This window comes from Oscarella lobularis, chromosome 4 (assembly GCF_947507565.1).
Source record: "Oscarella lobularis chromosome 4, ooOscLobu1.1, whole genome shotgun sequence".
In the NCBI taxonomy this organism is placed as follows: domain Eukaryota; kingdom Metazoa; phylum Porifera; class Homoscleromorpha; order Homosclerophorida; family Oscarellidae; genus Oscarella; species Oscarella lobularis.
Window position 1 is genome coordinate 1486205 of NC_089178.1, and position 18262 is coordinate 1504466.

An 18262-nucleotide genomic window follows, 5' to 3' on the forward strand; every position below is an offset into this window, starting at 1 on the left:
GAGAACGACAAAGACGATCCGTTGACGACAGCGGCATACGTCAGATTTTGAAGGTACTGTTTCGGAAAGCCCGGTCCTTGCACTTTCATCAATAGCATACTTCCCCACGACTTCCACGAACTTGATACGACAAACAAGTCAATTCGAAGCCGTCGAATTCCCGCCACAAGATCGTGCGCGAAAGTCTGTTCGTACAAGAAGCTCAAGTACGAGTTACCCGTCCGCACCTGCTTGCCGTCAATCCACAATCGATATCGACCGTAGCCAGTCGAAAAGAAAAACTGGTAGCGTCCCGTAGATGGCACGTCCCAAAAGGCGAGATAGCGAATGCCGTAATTGTAAGTGAACGAGTATGGCGACGTCTGGTCGACGTCGACGCCGTTCAATTGGAATCTAAGTGGACCGTTCCCCTTTCGTCGCGGGAAACGACTCAACGTGGAACGCACTTCAATCGCGTTGGGAATCGTAGCCAAATCGTCAAATTCCTTCGAGCGTAGCCGTTTGCAGGAGTTTTCCCAGCGCGATAAAAGTCGTTGAAGCTATTTAGTCTTGGAGTCGTTGCCGTGGCAACTCTGTACTCAAAGTACTCTGCCACGACGCCAGTGTAGTTTGGAGCTTTTGGCGTCTGCAGCAGGCGAAGTTGAATGCTGTCTATTACTTTGAGGTAGTCGCTTGATATCTTTGACTGCTGCTCGAGAATAATGGTTCCGTTGTGTCCACTTATAATTCCATCTGTCCATTCCATGCCCGATTGCAGTGTCGCCGAACCGTTTCCAATATTGAAATCGCTGCTGATAAACGTTTTCCCTTTGACAAAGAGTCGACCAGAAGCCGAAGAGAACAAGCCCTTCGTTAACAATTGGCCGTCAATGCGAATCGTGTTTCCGCCCGAGGATACGAACGTTCCGTTCTCTTGTACGACGAGTCTTCCAGTCGATTCCCACACGGCCGCTGAACTTTCTACTGTCCAGCCATTTTCGATGACAACATCGTTAACAGTCGGCATTGAGGACGATCTGAACAGCATTTTCCAGGCTGACGAGGAACTGATTGCATTTAACTACCGTGACTATCAAATACAACGTCACCGAGAACTTCCAAAAGGCTTGAGCCGCTCGAATAGCCGAAGACGCTTACAGCAACATAACCCCGATATGCCGAGATCCATAACAAAGATCCCGTAGTTGATCAAACCACATCGAAAGCCGTCTAAAGGACTAGGCGATGGCGCCTGGCTAAGTGAATGATGTACCGGTAAAGCCGAGTAAAGTCCGTAGTTGTACACGGTACAATTGACGCAGTTCAGATAAGACGAAGAGCCGTAGGTGTCATCGTAGGTCAAGTTGCCTCGATTCTCGACGACAACGTACCGAAAATATTTTGTAGAAAAACTTCCCTTCGATATGACGAACGACGTCAAAGCGACAAGACGACCCCGATTCGTTACCGGCACCAAAGCGCCGTCGATATACTGCCCGGCCCACGTCATCCTATTCGTCTGAACGAAACCTCTCACTGTCAATTTAGCCGAGTGAACACCGAACCTATCCGATACAAATAACTTGGCCGACGATTCGACGATCAACTCGACGTCGCTTCTGGATGATCCGGCAGATAGTGACGTCACATTGACGACAACGTAGTTGGGTATCGTCACCTGATACGACCAGGGAAGCGTGATGTGAACGACATCGTCCAAGCGTGGAATCCGCGACGGATTCCAGTTGGCTGCGTCGTTCCAACTGCCGCCGTTCGGATTCGCCCATATCGCCAATCCACCCGAAACGCTTGCGTCCCGAAATTCTAAGAAACCCGTCTCCGTTCGCTGACTGCTTCCGGGTTTGCCGATGTATTTGCCGTAGATTGCCGCCGTGCCTGGTAGGTCGCGTCGAACGAGCAGACCGGCGTTGACGAACGACGTCACGCCGCCGAGTTTAGCGTCTGAGTACCAGATAACGTCGTCGAGCACGTGAAATTCGCATTTTGAACAAATGTCGACTGTTACCGACTGTTGACCCAATATCAGACCCTCGCCAGCCAACCAGCAGTAGCCAGTTTGCGAGAGGCCCATAAATCCTGGTTTTGCGCACGACGTCCCGTTGTGATAGAATAGTTTTTCCTTCGGTATAAGACGTTTTGTTAGACCAGGCCCTGAGTACGAGACTAGCAGTGTATTGCCCGACGTCGACCAAGAGCTTGAACCCTGTAGGAAGTCAATTCGGAGGCGATGAAAGCCCTTTGACAGCGCGTACGGTCCAAATTTTTCTTCCATCAATAATTGCTGGTATCGTCGACTGCCTCTGACTAGTAAAACGTCGTCAATCCAAAGACGATATGTCAAGCTATAACCGGTGACGAAGTAGAACGTGTAATTTCCTGTCGTGTCAATTTGCAAAAATGTCTAAAGTCGGGCGGCGTAGTTGTACGTGTAAGACAGAGGACTATTCGTATCTACATTGTCTATCAGAGGTCCCAAGTACAACGGTGAACTGCCGTAGTATTGAGGAAAACGAGAAACGTCCACTTCAAAGCGTTCTACGTTAGGAAGTGTCCTGGCTTGATCGAATTCTGACGGCAGGGAATAAATGGCCGATCCTCCTCCCGGAAATAGTAGAGGTTGCTAATTCTGTTCGTTCGATCTGTGCTGACTCGATACTGAAAATAATCCGCAACGACGCCGTTTTTCATTGACGAAAACTCAGGCGGCGGCGCGATGCGAACAGATACTCCGGAAAACGATTTATCGGAGTCGCCAGTTACGTTCAAGCCGCCGTACGGCCAAATCGTGCTGCCGCTCTTTCCAATAACGCTGCCTTCGTACACGTCCAACGACCGTGAACACTTATCGTTCCGCCGCCGATATTCAACGATCCCGAAAGCGAAAAATTGCTGTGACAAATAGTCGTCGCATCGACCACGTTCACAACTCCATTCGGTCGCACGACAAGCTGATTGCAGAAGTCAAATGTCGATTCGCTGCCGTTTCTCGAGCCAAAGATTGCATCCTCGTAAATCGTTACGTATTGACGAAACGTGGCTCGTCCTCGGTTTCCAATTGTAACGTTCCAGCCCTGTTTTATGTAAGCTCTACCGACAACCAAGTTTCCTCCTATCATTACCCTATTTCCTTCTGACGGCGAGTTATACTGTTCTAGAAAAAATATCCCGTGTTGATCCATAATGAAACCATCGGGAAAATAAAGTTCCGCATAGCGACTGCTGCTTGCTAGAAACCACACGTAGCCGTACGATTCGAACCGTCCAAAGAAACGTTTTGCACGAGATTCAAACGACGATCCGAACACGTTTTGCACGTGAAAGTTGACCCGTTGTCCTACGTGCCACAGAACGGCAGAATCGCGCGGATTCGTGGCATTCTGATAGACGTCGTCAAGATAGCGACGCCACTGTCCAACCTTCCCTTCTCCCGCAGGACGCGGGGCGTTATTATATCGCGCAAAATAACCGTATACTTGCCCTACGCTGCGACGTGCAGCAAAGAGGAGCGATTGAGATTGATAATCTAAATAGACGTTTGCGAGGTAGAACTGCGTCGTGTTGTAATTGGCAAATGATCCGTAGTAATACATCGATTGGCTGCTGTAGAGATTCATTGAGACGACAACAAACCGGCCGTAGTTTCTCACGTCCCAATAGCTGTATGCACAGCACGTATGCAGCTCCAGCACAAAGAGGCCGTAGTTGATAAGACCCTGTCTAAAGCCATCCGACATCGCCGGCGGATAGCCAGTGACAGATAGATGAATACTATTGCTATAAAACGTAGACCCCATTTCATTGACAATGTAGCAACGATCGCAGTAGAGACGGGAATCTCTGTTGTCCAGACTCGAGTCAATGTCAAAACTCTCTCTAACGGTCACGTTAATTTGACGAAGATACTTTGATTTGTACAGGCCTTTGACGAGAGCAAATTGACTCAAAACGCGAATCTCGCCACCAATCGAACTACCACCAATCGTCTCGCCGCGAAACGTAACGTACTTCGCCGTCACTTGACCGTATATGGTCGTCTTAGGCGAATTGATGTCGAGCCTATTGGCAATATTCACTTCGACGAAATGTCCAACAATGAGCTCCGGTTGACTTGTCGTCGAGCCGAGAGTCAACAACAGCATGCTGATGTTGCTGTGACCGCGAATAACGACCTGGTATGTGCCTTCCGCCGTCACGTGAACGATGTCGTTCGTCCGCGGCACGCGTTTTGGCACCCAATTGTTCGCATCGTCCCAAGCGCCGCCACCTGGATTGTTCCACACGGCCAAGCCGCCGTCTTTCGACGCGTCCTTGAATTCGAAGAGACCGCGAAGCGAAACTAGCGATCCGCCGCGAGACAGGTACTGGGCAAAAAACGTCGCCACGCCGTCGTCGCCCGTCTTGACGACTCGACCGCGATTGATCACTTTCGACGTCAAACCAAAAGCGGAGTGCGAGAACCAGGTGATGTCGTCGTGAACGTCCACGACGCCCGTCTTGCCGACGCTCAAATCGGCGCCGTTCTTGGCAAATATCAGCCCTGCGCCGCCGATATAGAGAACGCTTGTAGTCGGTACAAATAAAGTAGTATTGAAATTCGAATTGGCGTATTCCGTGGTCCCATTTGAGAACGTGTATCTTCTGAAGAGCTTGTCGAGCGGGAGAGGTTTTGACGCGAACGACGGGCCGGAGTAGTTGACGAGTAGTGCATTGTCGTAACTCCACGATGAACTTTCCTGAATAAAGTCGATTCGTAGGCGACAGACGCCTTTTTGAATGTTGAATGGTCCGGCAGTTTCATCGGCGTTCAAAAAGTAGCGATGGCGACGAGACGTGAAGACTTTCTTACCGTTGATCCAAAGTTGAACGTGAAGTCCGTAGCCCGTTGAAAAGTAAAATTTGTATGACCCCGTCTCGTTGACGTCGAGAAACGACCAAAGACGAGCGGCGTACCCGTGCGTAAACGAGTCGGGACTGCTCGTGTCGAAATTCTCAAGATCTGATCGCAGAGCGAGTGGCGACGAGCCATAGTACTTCGACAAGCGATCGAACGACGATAGAAATTGAACAGCATTCGGTGTATATGACCCACTATCAAATTCCAGTGGAAGCGAATACTGCGAGCTTCCTTCGCCCGTAAAATAATAGAGACTACTGATACGTGACGTCAAATCGGTGTCCACTCGATATTGAAAGTATTCAGCTATGACTCCGTGATACAATTGGGGAGGTGCTGCCGCTTCGACGTTCAATTCGACGCCGTCGATTGTCTTCGTGAAATTGCCCGTCACGTTGCCGACAGCGAGCACGTTGAGCTGCGATTTGCTGCCGATTAACGAGCCCTGACTAAATAGCCACTCTTTCGTCGTCGTCAGCGTCGCTTGGGTCAAGTTGACGATTCCGTTCTCGATAAACGTTCCGTCTATAGTCACGTTTCGGTTCAACACTTCGAAACGGGCCGTAGCCGTTATGGCGAGAAAACCGTTGAGCCAAACGGTGGCGACGGCGGCGATATCGGATCCGATTTTCACGAATCCGCCTTCTTTGACGGTAATTCGCCGAGCGATTGCCACTTTGCCGTGATTCGCCAAATCGAGCGTCCAGCCGGATCCCACGGAAACGACGTCGGCACGAAAATGAGCTGCGCCGCCAACTGAAAGAACGTTTCCATCGTTGGCATTCGAGTACTGATTGAGTCTCAGTTCGCCGTGCTCGCCCAGGTTCATGTCGCCGCTGAAGCGAAGCGTTGCTCCGCGGCTACTGCTCACTTGCATTACAACCCGCCCGAACGTTGTAAAGTTGTGAAACGTCAGTGTCGCGTCATTTAGATTTTCTATTTGAAAATTAGTAGATTAGTCACTGTTCCAATAGCCTAAGCTGACATTCTGATAGAGGTCAGCAATGTATTCCTTCCAAGTGCCAAGCGTACTTTGTCCACGCGGACTCGACGAAGCAGACGGACGATAAGGATAGGAATAGACTTCCCAGGTGCCATTGTGAATTCAATCTTTCCGCCGAATTGGAGTAATGGAATATTGGTGAGATGCCGTATAGTTGAATTGATCCGTCATTCGCCCATTGACCATAACAGTAAATGGAGTATGAACTCTGAAACGACTTTGCGACAATTTTAATTTGTCCCCCGTAATTTCCGACGTCCCAGTAGACGTACATATAAGAAAGAAGTTCGAAGACAAGAAGACCACGATTGACAATGCCAGCCGAAAAACCGTTTACATCCGCCGCCGGTTGATTGCCATTCAACCCCAGTTGAGCCTGATTAAACGTCATAGTCGACGACGCCTCGTTGACAATTCGACATGCGAGACAGAAAATATAACGACCGGAACTGTCCATGGACGGGTCAACGGTGAAATTTTGACGATTCGTCCAAATCACGTTCCGTATGTGTTTCTGATCGTAGATACCGCGTTTGACGAGTGCAAGCTTGTTGACGATCACTTGACCTTTAGCCGAATTGGCAACAAAGTTTGAATTAAGACTGCCGTCGAGATATTTTCCGGACCAAAAAAGCTTGCTTGCATTTAGAGTTCCAAGAATTGTGATTGTGGGGCAGAGCGCTTCAAGGTTCGACGTGACGGTGAAAGTCACGCCGGCGGCGACGATAAGCCCAATCGAATCCGCGCCGGAGCCAATCGTCAAGGAAGCAATTGCTGTGTCTTGATCAATCTTGACGTCATACGTTCCTGACGTCGCTATTTGAGCCTCATCCGTTGATGTTGGGATTCTGAGAAAAAAGCGCAAACAATGAACTTTTATAAACAATTACATTTAGTGCACGATTCTATGGCTACTGGGGACTGAATATTAGACCTAACATGAGATGGTGTGAGCATACATTTTAGATCATGAACAAATTAGGCCAGTGACGTCATTTTGACATCACGACGTCCGGTATGACGTCATTCACTACAGCAACCCCGGGCATCGAAAACATTTTAGATCACCTTCTTTTAAGCGAATTTTGAAAGGCAGAAACTGTGTCGCGTCCTTTTACGCATATACATCGCTCGGACGACGCCAACGTCGTTCATTAGCTGCCTACGAAGCTTACATTTTAGATCACGAACATTTTAGATCACCCTGACATTGCTGTATTGACACCGTTCGTACGTAAATTAGGGTAGACTAGTATAGTGCCATCATCTCTAGGCGCAATTTAAACATGAACTGCTACCCAATTTGTTCGTCATCTAAATGTATGTCTCATAGGTGGTCTTAACATCGGCTGTGTTATATACGTATAGCTTGCACGCGAATCGAGGTCGCGAACCGGACCACCCACCACCCACCCACGAGATACTCTTGGAAACTTACTTTCCGCCTGTCCAGTTGGCAGGATCATTCCATTTAAGCTGACCCGAAGCGCCTCTCCACAGATAAGTCGTCGCGTCGACGGTGTGAAGTCACTATATTAGAACGGGACTATATTAGAACAGCAACGCCCAATGATGTAAGGTGCTTGCGCAGTAGCAAACTAGGTTAAGATACGTAACCACCCCTGACAACGGCCCCGTAACTCAATTAGCGATTTTCAGCAAAGGTTTACGACGTTTTACACCGGCATACATACTGCACAGTGACGAATTTTATTTTTTATTGATTGGGACGCCTTGTCATGCCGAGAAGGTGAAAATAGAACAATAACTTTCTGTTCTAATATAGTCCTGTTCTAATATAGTACCTTCTAAGATGGCACTATTTTAGAACAGGGTCTATTTTAGAACAACCTCTTATCAGTGCAGAAGCAACGAAAACTCATGCCTGTCACCGCCTGGTAGCTACCGTGCATGGCCTGCATGGCCTGCATGGGTGCACGTTGGGACCGAGTCTGTTCTAATATAGTCCTGTTCTAATATAGTTCCTTCTAAGATGGCACTATTTTAGAACAGGGTCTATTTTAGAACACACCGAACAAACGTTTTACGAATGTTTTCCTTTCATGCATGAATAACGAGAATACTTAGTTTTCGCTGAACGTTAGCGATTACTGTAAGTATGTCAAAGTAGACGTGAAAACGTCAAACGTTCGCGCTTACTAAACACCGGTAACTTACTAGCTAATTGTACCGCGTCAAAGGACGCAACTTAACTGAACGTCAACACAACTCTTCTTAAGTTAGTTTTACTTTTAGCCGCTTATTCTGTCTGGGACTACTTCTTTCTCTCCGTTCTTCCGGGCGTGGTTTTCCAATAGGGACCAGGCCGATTGTCAATGAGCTGGTCAAACTCACGATAAAGTCTTTTGAAATTGTCTTTGACATATTCCAAGTCGACATAAATTGCCCAGGTGACATGATAGGGGTCGTTGCACAGCTCCGTAGCTTCTTTTTTCAGCGGAGTGATAGTTGGACGCTTCATCCCGTCATACTGCAGCCATTCGTTTTCTTTCACACGGAAGATAGCGCAGAAATGACCCCCGTTATCGGTTGCAACGGAAACCATTGCAAGTACGAACCTTTCAACAGTACATAAATTGTGAATTGTCACTCATTTTATCTTAGAAGGAACTATATTAGAACAGGACTATATTAGAACAGACTCGGTCCCAACGTGCACCCATGCAGGCCATGCAGGCCATGCACGGTAGCTACCAGGCGGTGACAGGCATGAGTTTTCGTTGCTTCTGCACTGATAAGAGGTTGTTCTAAAATAGACCCTGTTCTAAAATAGTGCCATCTTAGAAGGTACTATATTAGAACAGGACTATATTAGAACAGAAAGTTATTGTTCTATTTTCACCTTCTCGGCATGACAAGGCGTCCCAATCAATAAAAAATAAAATTCATCACTGTGCAGTATGTATGCCGGTGTAAAACGTCGTAAACCTTTGCTGAAAATCGCTAATTGAGTTACGGGGCCGTTGTCAGGGGTGGTTACGTATCTTAACCTAGTTTGCTACTGCGCAAGCACCTTACATCATTGGGCGTTGCTGTTCTAATATAGTCCCGTTCTAATATAGTGACTTCACAGATGGTCGACGAGAGCTGAAGGAGGAGAGCTGCAAAACAGGCCAAACCTCCCATCGAGACGAGGTGGAAATGAGCCCGAAGCGAACCGCCGAACTCAACTCGAACTCGAGAGACTGAGAGGTGGTCAGAATTGTCCGCACACCTCAAATGGCAGAGTTGTCCCGGACAGTCTCCCACGGATGTCACAGCAAAAATATGCGTGGACTCGATTCGCGTAATCTGCCTTTGACGCACCCTCTTCTTGACGCACAAACAGAATTCGAATAGTCACATACGACTTGCTATTTCTTTTTGGAAGTCAAAAGCGACGTTGTGAGGCATGCATTCTAGATCACGAACAAATTAGACCAGTGACGTCATAGTGACATCATCACGTACACCGTAGTGACGTACAGATCGAGAACATTTTAGATCACTACTTTTTCAACCATTAGGAGAACTACATACCGTGTGGCTTCTAGTTACCCGTTCTGACGTCGCCAGCGTCTCCATTGTGCGCTAAATGTATTGATCTAAAATGTTCATGATCTAAAATGGAAGCTGTGTAAGCAGCTTCCATTTTAGATCAAGGAACATTTTAGAACAGCGCCACTCTTATTGTCTTATATATGCCGGTTGACTTTGACAGTGCCTAAAGAAAGTAATTCACCTGCAATCAGAGATAAAACAAAATAGAAGCAGTGTAAGCTGCTTAGCAGCTTCCATTTTACATCAAAGAACTTTAAAAGTAGAGCAGTACGAAATGCAGTTGAAAGAACGAGCTTAGTTCCCTACACTCGGATTATGTTTTGTACAAGCTGATCTAAAATGTTCGTGATCTAAAATGGAAGCTTTGTAAGCAGCTTCCATTTTAGATCACGAACATTTTAGATCAAGAGATTTAGCGCACAATGGGGACGCTAATGACGTTGAACGGGTAACTAGACGCGACACGGTCACAGTTCTCCTAATGGTGTGCAAAAGTAATGATCTCGACGCTCTGGGGTTTCTGTACGGTACGTGATGTCACTATGACGTCACTGGTCTAATTTGTTCGTGATCTAAAATGCATGCCTCACAGATGTGCAAGCTATACTGTATAGACTACAAAGCATGAGAGATGTTGGCTGCTCTTTGCGGTAGTCTGTTTGCCTCACAAATATTTATTCTTAGAGTTCAATACCGCGAGCTCTTGCTACGGGGCGATATAAGGCAGGAGAAATGTCCTGATCAGCGGCTGTGCTTTCGTATCTAGAAGCTGCAGCTAACCAACTCATTAATTTCAAAACGGTTTTAGCTTACTGCTCAGGGTGAACCCGGAGTAGATGAGCCAGCTGTTTCAACTGAACATTCGGAAGGACTTCCAACGCACTTAGTACGTTACAGAAGTACTCTGAATGACTTTCAGACGTGATCCTCTAAGGACTAAATAGATTAACTTACCGATGTCTGTCGACAGTTGCTGGGCACCGTGGTGACTGAAGTGGTCAATCTCTAGTATTTTCTGAAAATAGACTTTCATGGTTGCATTGGTGATAGCGCCTATCCAGGACTCAGCGATGTCCATCTCGTGCTCAGGAGAGGCGGGAACAGATACTTCATAAGCATCAATAAGCGACTGACTAAAATACGTATTCTTTGCACCTGGAGTTTCACTGTACGGCAGTTCCGTTGCCCTTAGCGCTGTGTCCAATGCTGTGTACTCTTGAGAAACAAACGGTTCCAGTTGCTGAGGAAGGGTAAGGAGGTGGTCTCCGATCTAACAACCGTGAACTTGAAGGTCAAAGGAGAAATTGAATAAGACAAATTCACTTGTGTAATGTACGTGAGAGGAGACACGGTAAAAGTAGCTAGCCCTGCTGACTCCGAGCTTTCAGCTTTCCAAGCCTATTATCATATAGAAATCACATACATTGTGCAAAGGAAAACAGGTGGCTATACCTCCATACGAGGAACTTCGAACAGCTTTGTTTGAAGTCCACTGAAGAGTGAGTCAAAAGCAAAATCATGAACTAGTTTATTAAAGGCCAGTATAGCAGATCGAGATTCAGGCAGAAGAGGTAAAGTATACGCAACTAGGAGCAACAGCGGTTAGACTTGACTGAGGAGCGAGGGATATTGGTGTACCTGATTCCAATGGGTAAACCAAGTCAACAACCTGTTGGTATTCCGTTGGGCGTCTCTCCAGTAAATAGTTAAAGAATTGAAGATTGACAGATCCCTCAACTGCTGACACTCGACTGGGCGTTCCAATGTGACTTGCTTTGGTCGAAAATACGGATAAGAAGTCGCTCTCGAATTTGGAAAATCGAAATAATACGCTACCTAAATAAGTAATTAATTGATGGGTATGTCAAGCGCTAAACATTTGATAATCAATTGCTTACCGCAGCATTCAAGAAAACGAAACGCGTTCTGAAAGTAGCTCCAGTCGTCACGAAAGCCAGATGCAGTCCCTTGAGGCTGACTGGCATTTTCTACGTTACGCGACGAACGAACGTCAACCAAAGCAGATTCCAACCGCCCACAATACATAGAAAAGAAGGCCTAAGAAGATATCGTTCTCAGAGGACCCTGATAATACGTCTGCAGCAGACTGACAACCTCAAGTGCTTGAACTAGCCCGCAACAGCCTAATCCTTGGGTGAACTGAAGGCAACGATCAATTGACTGTTGTAACAACAACAAAAAAGTCAAAACTTAAACTTCGTCTAGCTGTAAAAATTGGCTCACTTCTTCTGCCGCATTGAACAGCCGCGGAATGGAATCTGCAACCAAAGTCACGGTGTCAGTAAGTCCTTGGGCTTCCTAATAAGAGAAAAAAGAGAACTACGTTATTCGGTCGCCATTTCAGACTACAGCCAAGTTTCTGTGTACGTGCAGCAGCCAAAACGTTCATTACGAGTAAAGAAGCAAGAAGCAAACTAGTTACTTATTTGCCATAATCGAGATGAACGTACTAAATTTATTGCTCCTAAGTCAATGAGGAGCCTGTCCTGTTCCATTTTGCTATAATCCAGCTGAAATTGAACAAGAGGCCCATGAATTGCTCGGCGTAGCAAGGAGACGTCACCTTCATTTAGACCTTCAACAATTTGCAAACATAATACATTGTAAGGCCAAATACGTCCTTCTATCTCGAACCTGCTTGTTCGTGGTCTGAGAAAATTAATTCTAAAGATCTTGCGAAACGTAAAAGAGCCTTTATAAAATAAAAAGAAACCCCTTTTGCACTAAAACTGAAAACAACGAGCTTATTTACCTGCTTCACATCTATTAGCAGCGATAAAGAATTGGACAAAGACGGGATTGGGACGTGCTGAGAAATCCAGTGTTCTATTGACGGATCAAGACTGTTTAGTATCTGGATCAGCACGGAGCACAGAGTCCTGGATGGCTCACTGAACACTTGCCTACCCCAAGACAACTAGATATACAGAAACCGTGAGTTTTACTCAAAAGCCAAGTATCTGTATACTTCTGAGTGGCACATGCTGACCACTTCGTCCAAGAACTCGATCAACTGTTCTTGAAGTGGTCTTTCGCCGACTAGGCTTTGCAATTTCTGCCAGAATTTACACAGACGATTCTGAGACGGCAAAAGCGACTAAATCTTTATAGACTAAGAATGAAATATCTACTTTGAGCGTTCTGATATAATAGAACTGAAGCTGCTCTTCTCTTTTCAAAGTCCTAAAAATTTCCACATAGTACTTGGCCTCGTCTGAAAACAGCCTTGCAAGCATCTCTCCATCATAATGCCTCTTTACTTAATTACCCAGATTGTGTGAATTAAACGCAGCGACGAGTCTTGGACTCAACTTCGATTCAAGTTTGTTCTTCAGTGATTCAAGCTTCTGATGACGATTGGCGTAGTCCGGAACGTCGTGAAGAACCGTCTTAATTAAAGATAATTCATTCGCAAAAGTGGCAATTGTTCGTTCGGCTTACCAAACTCTTTTGCATACCAAGCAATTTATTGTAAATCTAAAAATTAGGCTATTAAAGATGGTAAATTGAACAGCCAACTAAAACTTCACTGCCAAAATATCGTCCGTTTCTAGAATTTCTTCGACATTAGCAGACAAAGACGTCCAGTTGTCTGCCTCCTACATCCAAAGTCTATATACAAATACATAAATATAAATCAATTGCGCACTCGTAAAGCCTGAGCTGTCTCCTGCATGCGGCACTTAATCTTATCCAATTCCATGAGGGTTTTCATGGACTGTGAAGTGTTTTCTTCAACCTTCACGGCCAAGGTTATCGGTTAGGCGCAAAATCGTGCGGTTCTTTCCACCTGTTTGATATCTTCCTTTACTAGCTGCATTTGATCTTTCAGGAGAGTTGCTTCGTGCTTAACCGTTTCCACATCCTTGACAATTCTATAGCAATGCATTGTTTGAAGGCATGAACTATAAGATTCTTATTCTCTCGCCTTGGCACGTTTTGCACAGCCTGCTGACTGATCTCCTCCAGAGACTTGTTCACCTCCTAGAAAAAACGTCAAGACAAACCTAAAACGGCCAAAACGGCTCACCTGTATAAACAGCTGAAGTTTCAGTACCAGCGTAGAAGCATGAACCTGCGCGCGGTAAGAATCGATCGATTGGTAGAAGAATATCCTTCGCGGACATACGTCCAGAGAAGTATTTGCGTCTCTTGGCGCGCGTAAAGCCCCGTTCACCCATTCCTTCACGTCGAAGTCAAGATGAGAAAACTTGGAGAAATCCATAGCCTAGCGCGCGTTCTGCAGCAGTTCGATACTGTACCTGACCTTTGCACGTGACGCTACAACATTGATGAGAGTTCGTTGACACGCTATCTAAACTAGTACTGTACTGGTCTTCTTCTCCAGCGTTCAAGCAGCGCAGTTGATTAGTAGCTGAGGCGCCTAAACAGATAACCCAACAAAACTCCAGTACCAAGCATCAAAGTAGGTAGGAGAAAAGATACTTGACTTTTCACCGATTTTTTCTAAACGACATAAACAAAAGATGGTAGATAGTAGAGTCCCACCTACTAGGCTAACCTCATCAAAGTGCAATGGAAACTGAGAGAGGTGTGCAGCAGGTTGAGGTAACTCCTTAGAACAACAGGTACTGTATGTAGCCTGTACGTTTCTGAGACACGTCACATACTGTATACTGTACCTGGTGCAAATGAGAAAAGCCGAATTGCTGACTTTCGCTGCAAGTATAATTTCCAATGATTTTCTTCGCCCTTTCCTCTCCGATTAAAGCTTCCAATTCACATCCTCGCAATTCTCTTCGAAACTGAAGTCGGATCAAGGGGAGGTTGCTTCTACATACAGAGAGCATTTATAGCAATTACGCGCGAGGTGATAGAATATTACAAGAGACAGTCTTCATCTTGAATCCGTTTTGTAAGAAAGCCTTGGCCAATCCATCGAATTTTGAGTTGGGTATCAAAGCCACTTTGTCTCACACTGTTCCTTGCTACTTCACACTGGTCACAGTTGGAAAGCCTCCACACCTGCATTTACCCTTACTCCCGCTGCATTTACAATAATCTCTAATAAAGCAACCTTTGCTGCGATGCTGTACTCCTCTAGTAGAGGATTCTCGGTGGAATGAAACTGGCAAGGATCATCTAGCAAAGAAACATGTAATCATCAAAACCGTTTTTCAAACGAAGTGTAACGTTGGCTACCCGTAGACAGCGAAACGTTGAGACCTCGGGCAAAGAGCTTTGGAAAAGGATTTCGCTCATATGCAAGAAACAAAGCGTTGTTGCTGCACTCCGGAAATTAAGATAGCTTTATTTTTTCGGAAGTTTGATTGTACCTGACTGGACTCATGTGAATGCCAATTTGGGCGAGATAAAACAGATACTGCAGCGTGGGTCGATGCCACAAATTGATACCGTGAGCAACACCGTCAGCCAATAGGAAAGCAATTTCCAAATGGCTTGGGTCTCCAGCTTCGCCGCAATGAGGTCTGTCAAACACCATTAGATTCATCAAGGCATCAGTCGACTATTAAAAAACTGCAGTACCGAAATTTAAACGTGTTCAATCCTTTTGCGGCCCGAAACTGATTTAAAACATTGATGTTGGCCCGCATGTAAAAACAGTAGTAGCTGTAGGGAGGATTCGTTTCTTCCGTCCAATCCTTTGACAACAATTAACGAAAAGAGAATACATGCACAGTATGCGTAACAACTACTTCTGGCGTCTTCTCCGTGCTGAAACGAGGCCTCAAAAATACGTTCAAGTTATTTTTTTGCGTCAGGGTCAAGATCATTAACTTACTCCGAAATACTCTCGTCGTCCACGCTGTCAAAAGCAGACACCTATGACACTGCCATGCACGCCCGGCACAAAACATCTTTATATAAAGTAGTGCACTACTTGCATCAAAAACTTGTGAAGCTTTGGGTGAGCCCCGGGATTCCTTGTGCTAAAAATTTTAGACTCTCAACTGAGAAATTAAATACTTCAAATGCAAACCATTCAAATAGCGGCGTGAAGATGTTATCAAGCATTTCGAAAAATGAACCAATAGTACCAAGCTTTCTGTGAAAACATCGGTTTCACCAAGTAGGAAATCTTAATCACTAATTAACCACCGAAAAACAGTGTAAATTCTTGGAACTTGAATCATCCATTTATTTCTCTCTGCATCCAGACGTTTCACGAAAGGCACAAAAACAATAAATTGAAATACCTGAAAATAGGTTATGATCCACAACCCACGAACTCAAGCTGTCCCATTCTGATTTCTTTCTTCCGTAAATAGAAAGTCTCATTTCTGTTCTTTCTCCAGCGGTTGATTCAAGACGCTTGAAAACATTGGTTGTCTAACTCATATGATCACTTGAAACCCTACCAGTTTCATTAATTAAACAAACTTACTAATTCCGCCAAATATTTTCCTTTTATTTTATTGGATGTTTTTAAGAAAATTTCCCTCAAACGCGACTGCAATTAATTGTAATGATTTCTTACACAGATCCATACATTCTTACTTGTCCGGCAGGATTGTATTTCGCATTGAACTAAATACGCTTTCATTAAAATAGAGACGACTCTCAGAATAATTACGTCTTACTCTGTCAAACCGTTGATAAGCATCTTCAGCATTAATTTTCATATCTTCACAAACAACCTGAGCTCTTTCACATCAAGTCGTATATTACGTACCCAAAGCATCAAGGCTCAGAGATTCAGCCGTCAAATTCATGCTTGAAAACACTTCCTTAAGTGATACGTCCTTTCCATCAGCTACAAATAACAGTCAGAACACCTAACGCGACGCGTACGTTCTGTGAGCTAGCCTTCGGTAAAAACAATTTCGTTCTCTGCCGTTTTCAGTTTGAGTTTCATATAATCAAACAATTCCTTTACACTAAATGAGACAGCTGGCGGTAGGCCTCTTTTGCTTTGCCTTGATCTAGTGTATACCTCATGCAGGCACTGTGATGAATGTGAGTGTCAACTTTGGCTACATTCTCAAAGTCGCGCGCAGTGTGCTTCAGTGTATTGGCTTCATCGGCCTCCTTTTCCAGTTTATATAGCTTCAAAGATATGCATTGCAATTTTAGATCTGAAAATGAGAGATGGAATACTCTGTATTTTGCGTCTAACACTTGCAGTCTTTTCCAACAGTAGCTGCGTATTGGGCCGTGCGTTGCAACCATGTTGAAAGCATGCAAATCCTGATAAAAATCAGCGGCTGACGAGTGAGATTCCCATCGGGGTTGGTCGTCGCCATTCCGGCCAACAGCCAGAATGCCGTTCTTCATACAAATTCATTTAAAGGTTTGCCACTTTTACTGAGCTAGACTAGTAGTAGTAGTAGTACCTTCCACTGACAGAAGAAACCAGCATCATTCACTTGAAACTCCGAATGACCTAAAACGACGGGTAGTAGATGTACTCTGTACATGATCTATATAGCAAACAAGACATACTTGCTTCATTGACTCCTCCTTCTTCCTCTTCTTCATTAAACACGTAATTCCACCTCAAATCATACGCATCAGCTAAAGCCCTGCAAGACAACATAAAAGCCTAGTCATCACAGTTATGGTTTTCGGATCTGACCGTGTGATATCCGCAACGTCTCGATCTTCCATTTTCATTCGACTTTGAAGTCTTTGCAAACTTCCTCGGTGTCGATGGCCACGACGCAGCTTCTTACCAACAGCAACGCCTGCCTCATTCTTAGCTTCCTCTTCCGTCTCAGAAGGCGGCGCCGAGGTGACGACCGAAGACGACGGATCTTTCTCTTCTCCAGCATCTTCTAGCGACTCGAACGCCTCATCAAGCGGCTCGAGATTGGAGTCCAGACGTGAAACGTCTTCCACGCTAGAGTTTTGTTCCTTTCTCCAACGATCAAGATCGATAGGACACGAATCGTCATTAACACCAAAGGTAAGGAACTGCAGAAGAAAGGAGCAACCGATATAAGGCAAATATCCGCGCCTGGATGCTCTCAGACCTTCCCATCTTCCCGTATTATTGTATCGAGTAAGTATTGTCGACGTTGACGTTCGTGTTTCATCTCTGCAAGAGACAACTGTCGCTCCAAAAGCTTCGCCCGACGTGGTTGCGAAAGAGGATCCATTATGCTCGCCAATCTCCTCCAATCTTAGCGCAGTTAGCGCACGCTAGATGTCTCCCTTTCCCTCTGCGCCCACTAGATGACACATTGAGGGATTTAATCACTCACTAAATCGGGTAGCAAAAGTATGAAAATAGGATGATTCGTCTGCCACAGTAGCGTAGGAAGATATTTTAGAGAGAGGGGGGGGGGGGGGGGGGGGGGGCTGCGCGCGCAAAATTTTTCGAGACCACGCCCACATAATGCATTTTGAGGTTAATTTTCGCTCTTTTAAACTGCTTAGCTATATCCGAATATTTGCGAAGGATACAAAATCTAAACTCTCATACTTTCTGGAATAGTTCGATCTCCAACTATAATTGCTGCGGCAAATTTTGCAGCAGGAGTATTTAGTTTGTTCTCTCAGGTTAAATGCACTGATAGAATAGGTTATTGAGACGTTCGGGAGTCGTAGTATTTCCGAAAAACGTCTTTTATTCGACAAAGGAAAGAGAAATAAAAGATTTTCATGTGACGATGGCTTCAGTAGCATTCAGTTGTCTTTGGCCCTACAGTACAGCTTATCACATTTTCCGAGTACGACAGTATTAATTAATAATTATTAAAAAAATTTTGGTTGACTAGAGAATGATGGCTTTGAACTAAAGTTCGATATAGTAAAGTGCAATCTATTTTGCTGTTGATCTTCTTTGTGTCACTAAGCAA

General features: G+C 45.3%; 3 protein-coding genes across 3 annotated transcripts; all 3 read right to left on the minus strand.

The window, feature by feature from the left end:
- Positions 1 to 2759: 2759 nt before the first annotated feature.
- On the minus strand, positions 2760 to 7522 carry LOC136186732 (uncharacterized). The gene is made up of 2 exons (XM_065974192.1): positions 7336 to 7522; positions 2760 to 6745 (listed from the first exon to the last, which is right to left on the minus strand). The coding sequence occupies exon 2, from the start codon at positions 5769 to 5771 to the stop codon at positions 2763 to 2765; it is 3009 nt and encodes a 1002-aa protein (XP_065830264.1). The 5' UTR covers positions 5772 to 6745; positions 7336 to 7522; the 3' UTR covers positions 2760 to 2762.
- Positions 7523 to 10040: 2518 nt separating this feature from the next.
- Positions 10041 to 13881, minus strand: LOC136185615 (conserved oligomeric Golgi complex subunit 7-like). Its single transcript, XM_065972785.1, has 24 exons — positions 13812 to 13881; positions 13609 to 13760; positions 13510 to 13554; positions 13408 to 13463; positions 13270 to 13354; positions 13129 to 13218; positions 13010 to 13078; positions 12921 to 12956; positions 12748 to 12868; positions 12611 to 12693; positions 12448 to 12558; positions 12232 to 12396; positions 12114 to 12171; positions 11930 to 12054; positions 11703 to 11777; positions 11574 to 11639; positions 11357 to 11516; positions 11097 to 11294; positions 10911 to 11044; positions 10782 to 10856; positions 10614 to 10728; positions 10413 to 10565; positions 10272 to 10362; positions 10041 to 10220 (listed from the first exon to the last, which is right to left on the minus strand). The coding sequence occupies exons 2-24, from the start codon at positions 13702 to 13704 to the stop codon at positions 10139 to 10141; spliced, it is 2289 nt and encodes a 762-aa protein (XP_065828857.1). The 5' UTR covers positions 13705 to 13760; positions 13812 to 13881; the 3' UTR covers positions 10041 to 10138.
- LOC136185614 (uncharacterized) lies at positions 13773 to 17582 on the minus strand. Its single transcript, XM_065972784.1, has 25 exons — positions 17435 to 17582; positions 17038 to 17375; positions 16905 to 16984; positions 16796 to 16845; positions 16560 to 16730; positions 16396 to 16508; positions 16269 to 16339; positions 16135 to 16215; positions 16043 to 16086; positions 15960 to 15989; positions 15847 to 15912; positions 15659 to 15791; positions 15561 to 15609; positions 15442 to 15507; positions 15343 to 15391; positions 15244 to 15284; positions 15158 to 15188; positions 14988 to 15103; positions 14777 to 14929; positions 14643 to 14725; positions 14518 to 14582; positions 14326 to 14465; positions 14123 to 14273; positions 14002 to 14055; positions 13773 to 13946 (listed from the first exon to the last, which is right to left on the minus strand). The coding sequence occupies exons 1-25, from the start codon at positions 17558 to 17560 to the stop codon at positions 13848 to 13850; spliced, it is 2400 nt and encodes a 799-aa protein (XP_065828856.1). The 5' UTR covers positions 17561 to 17582; the 3' UTR covers positions 13773 to 13847.
- Positions 17583 to 18262: the final 680 nt, after the last annotated feature.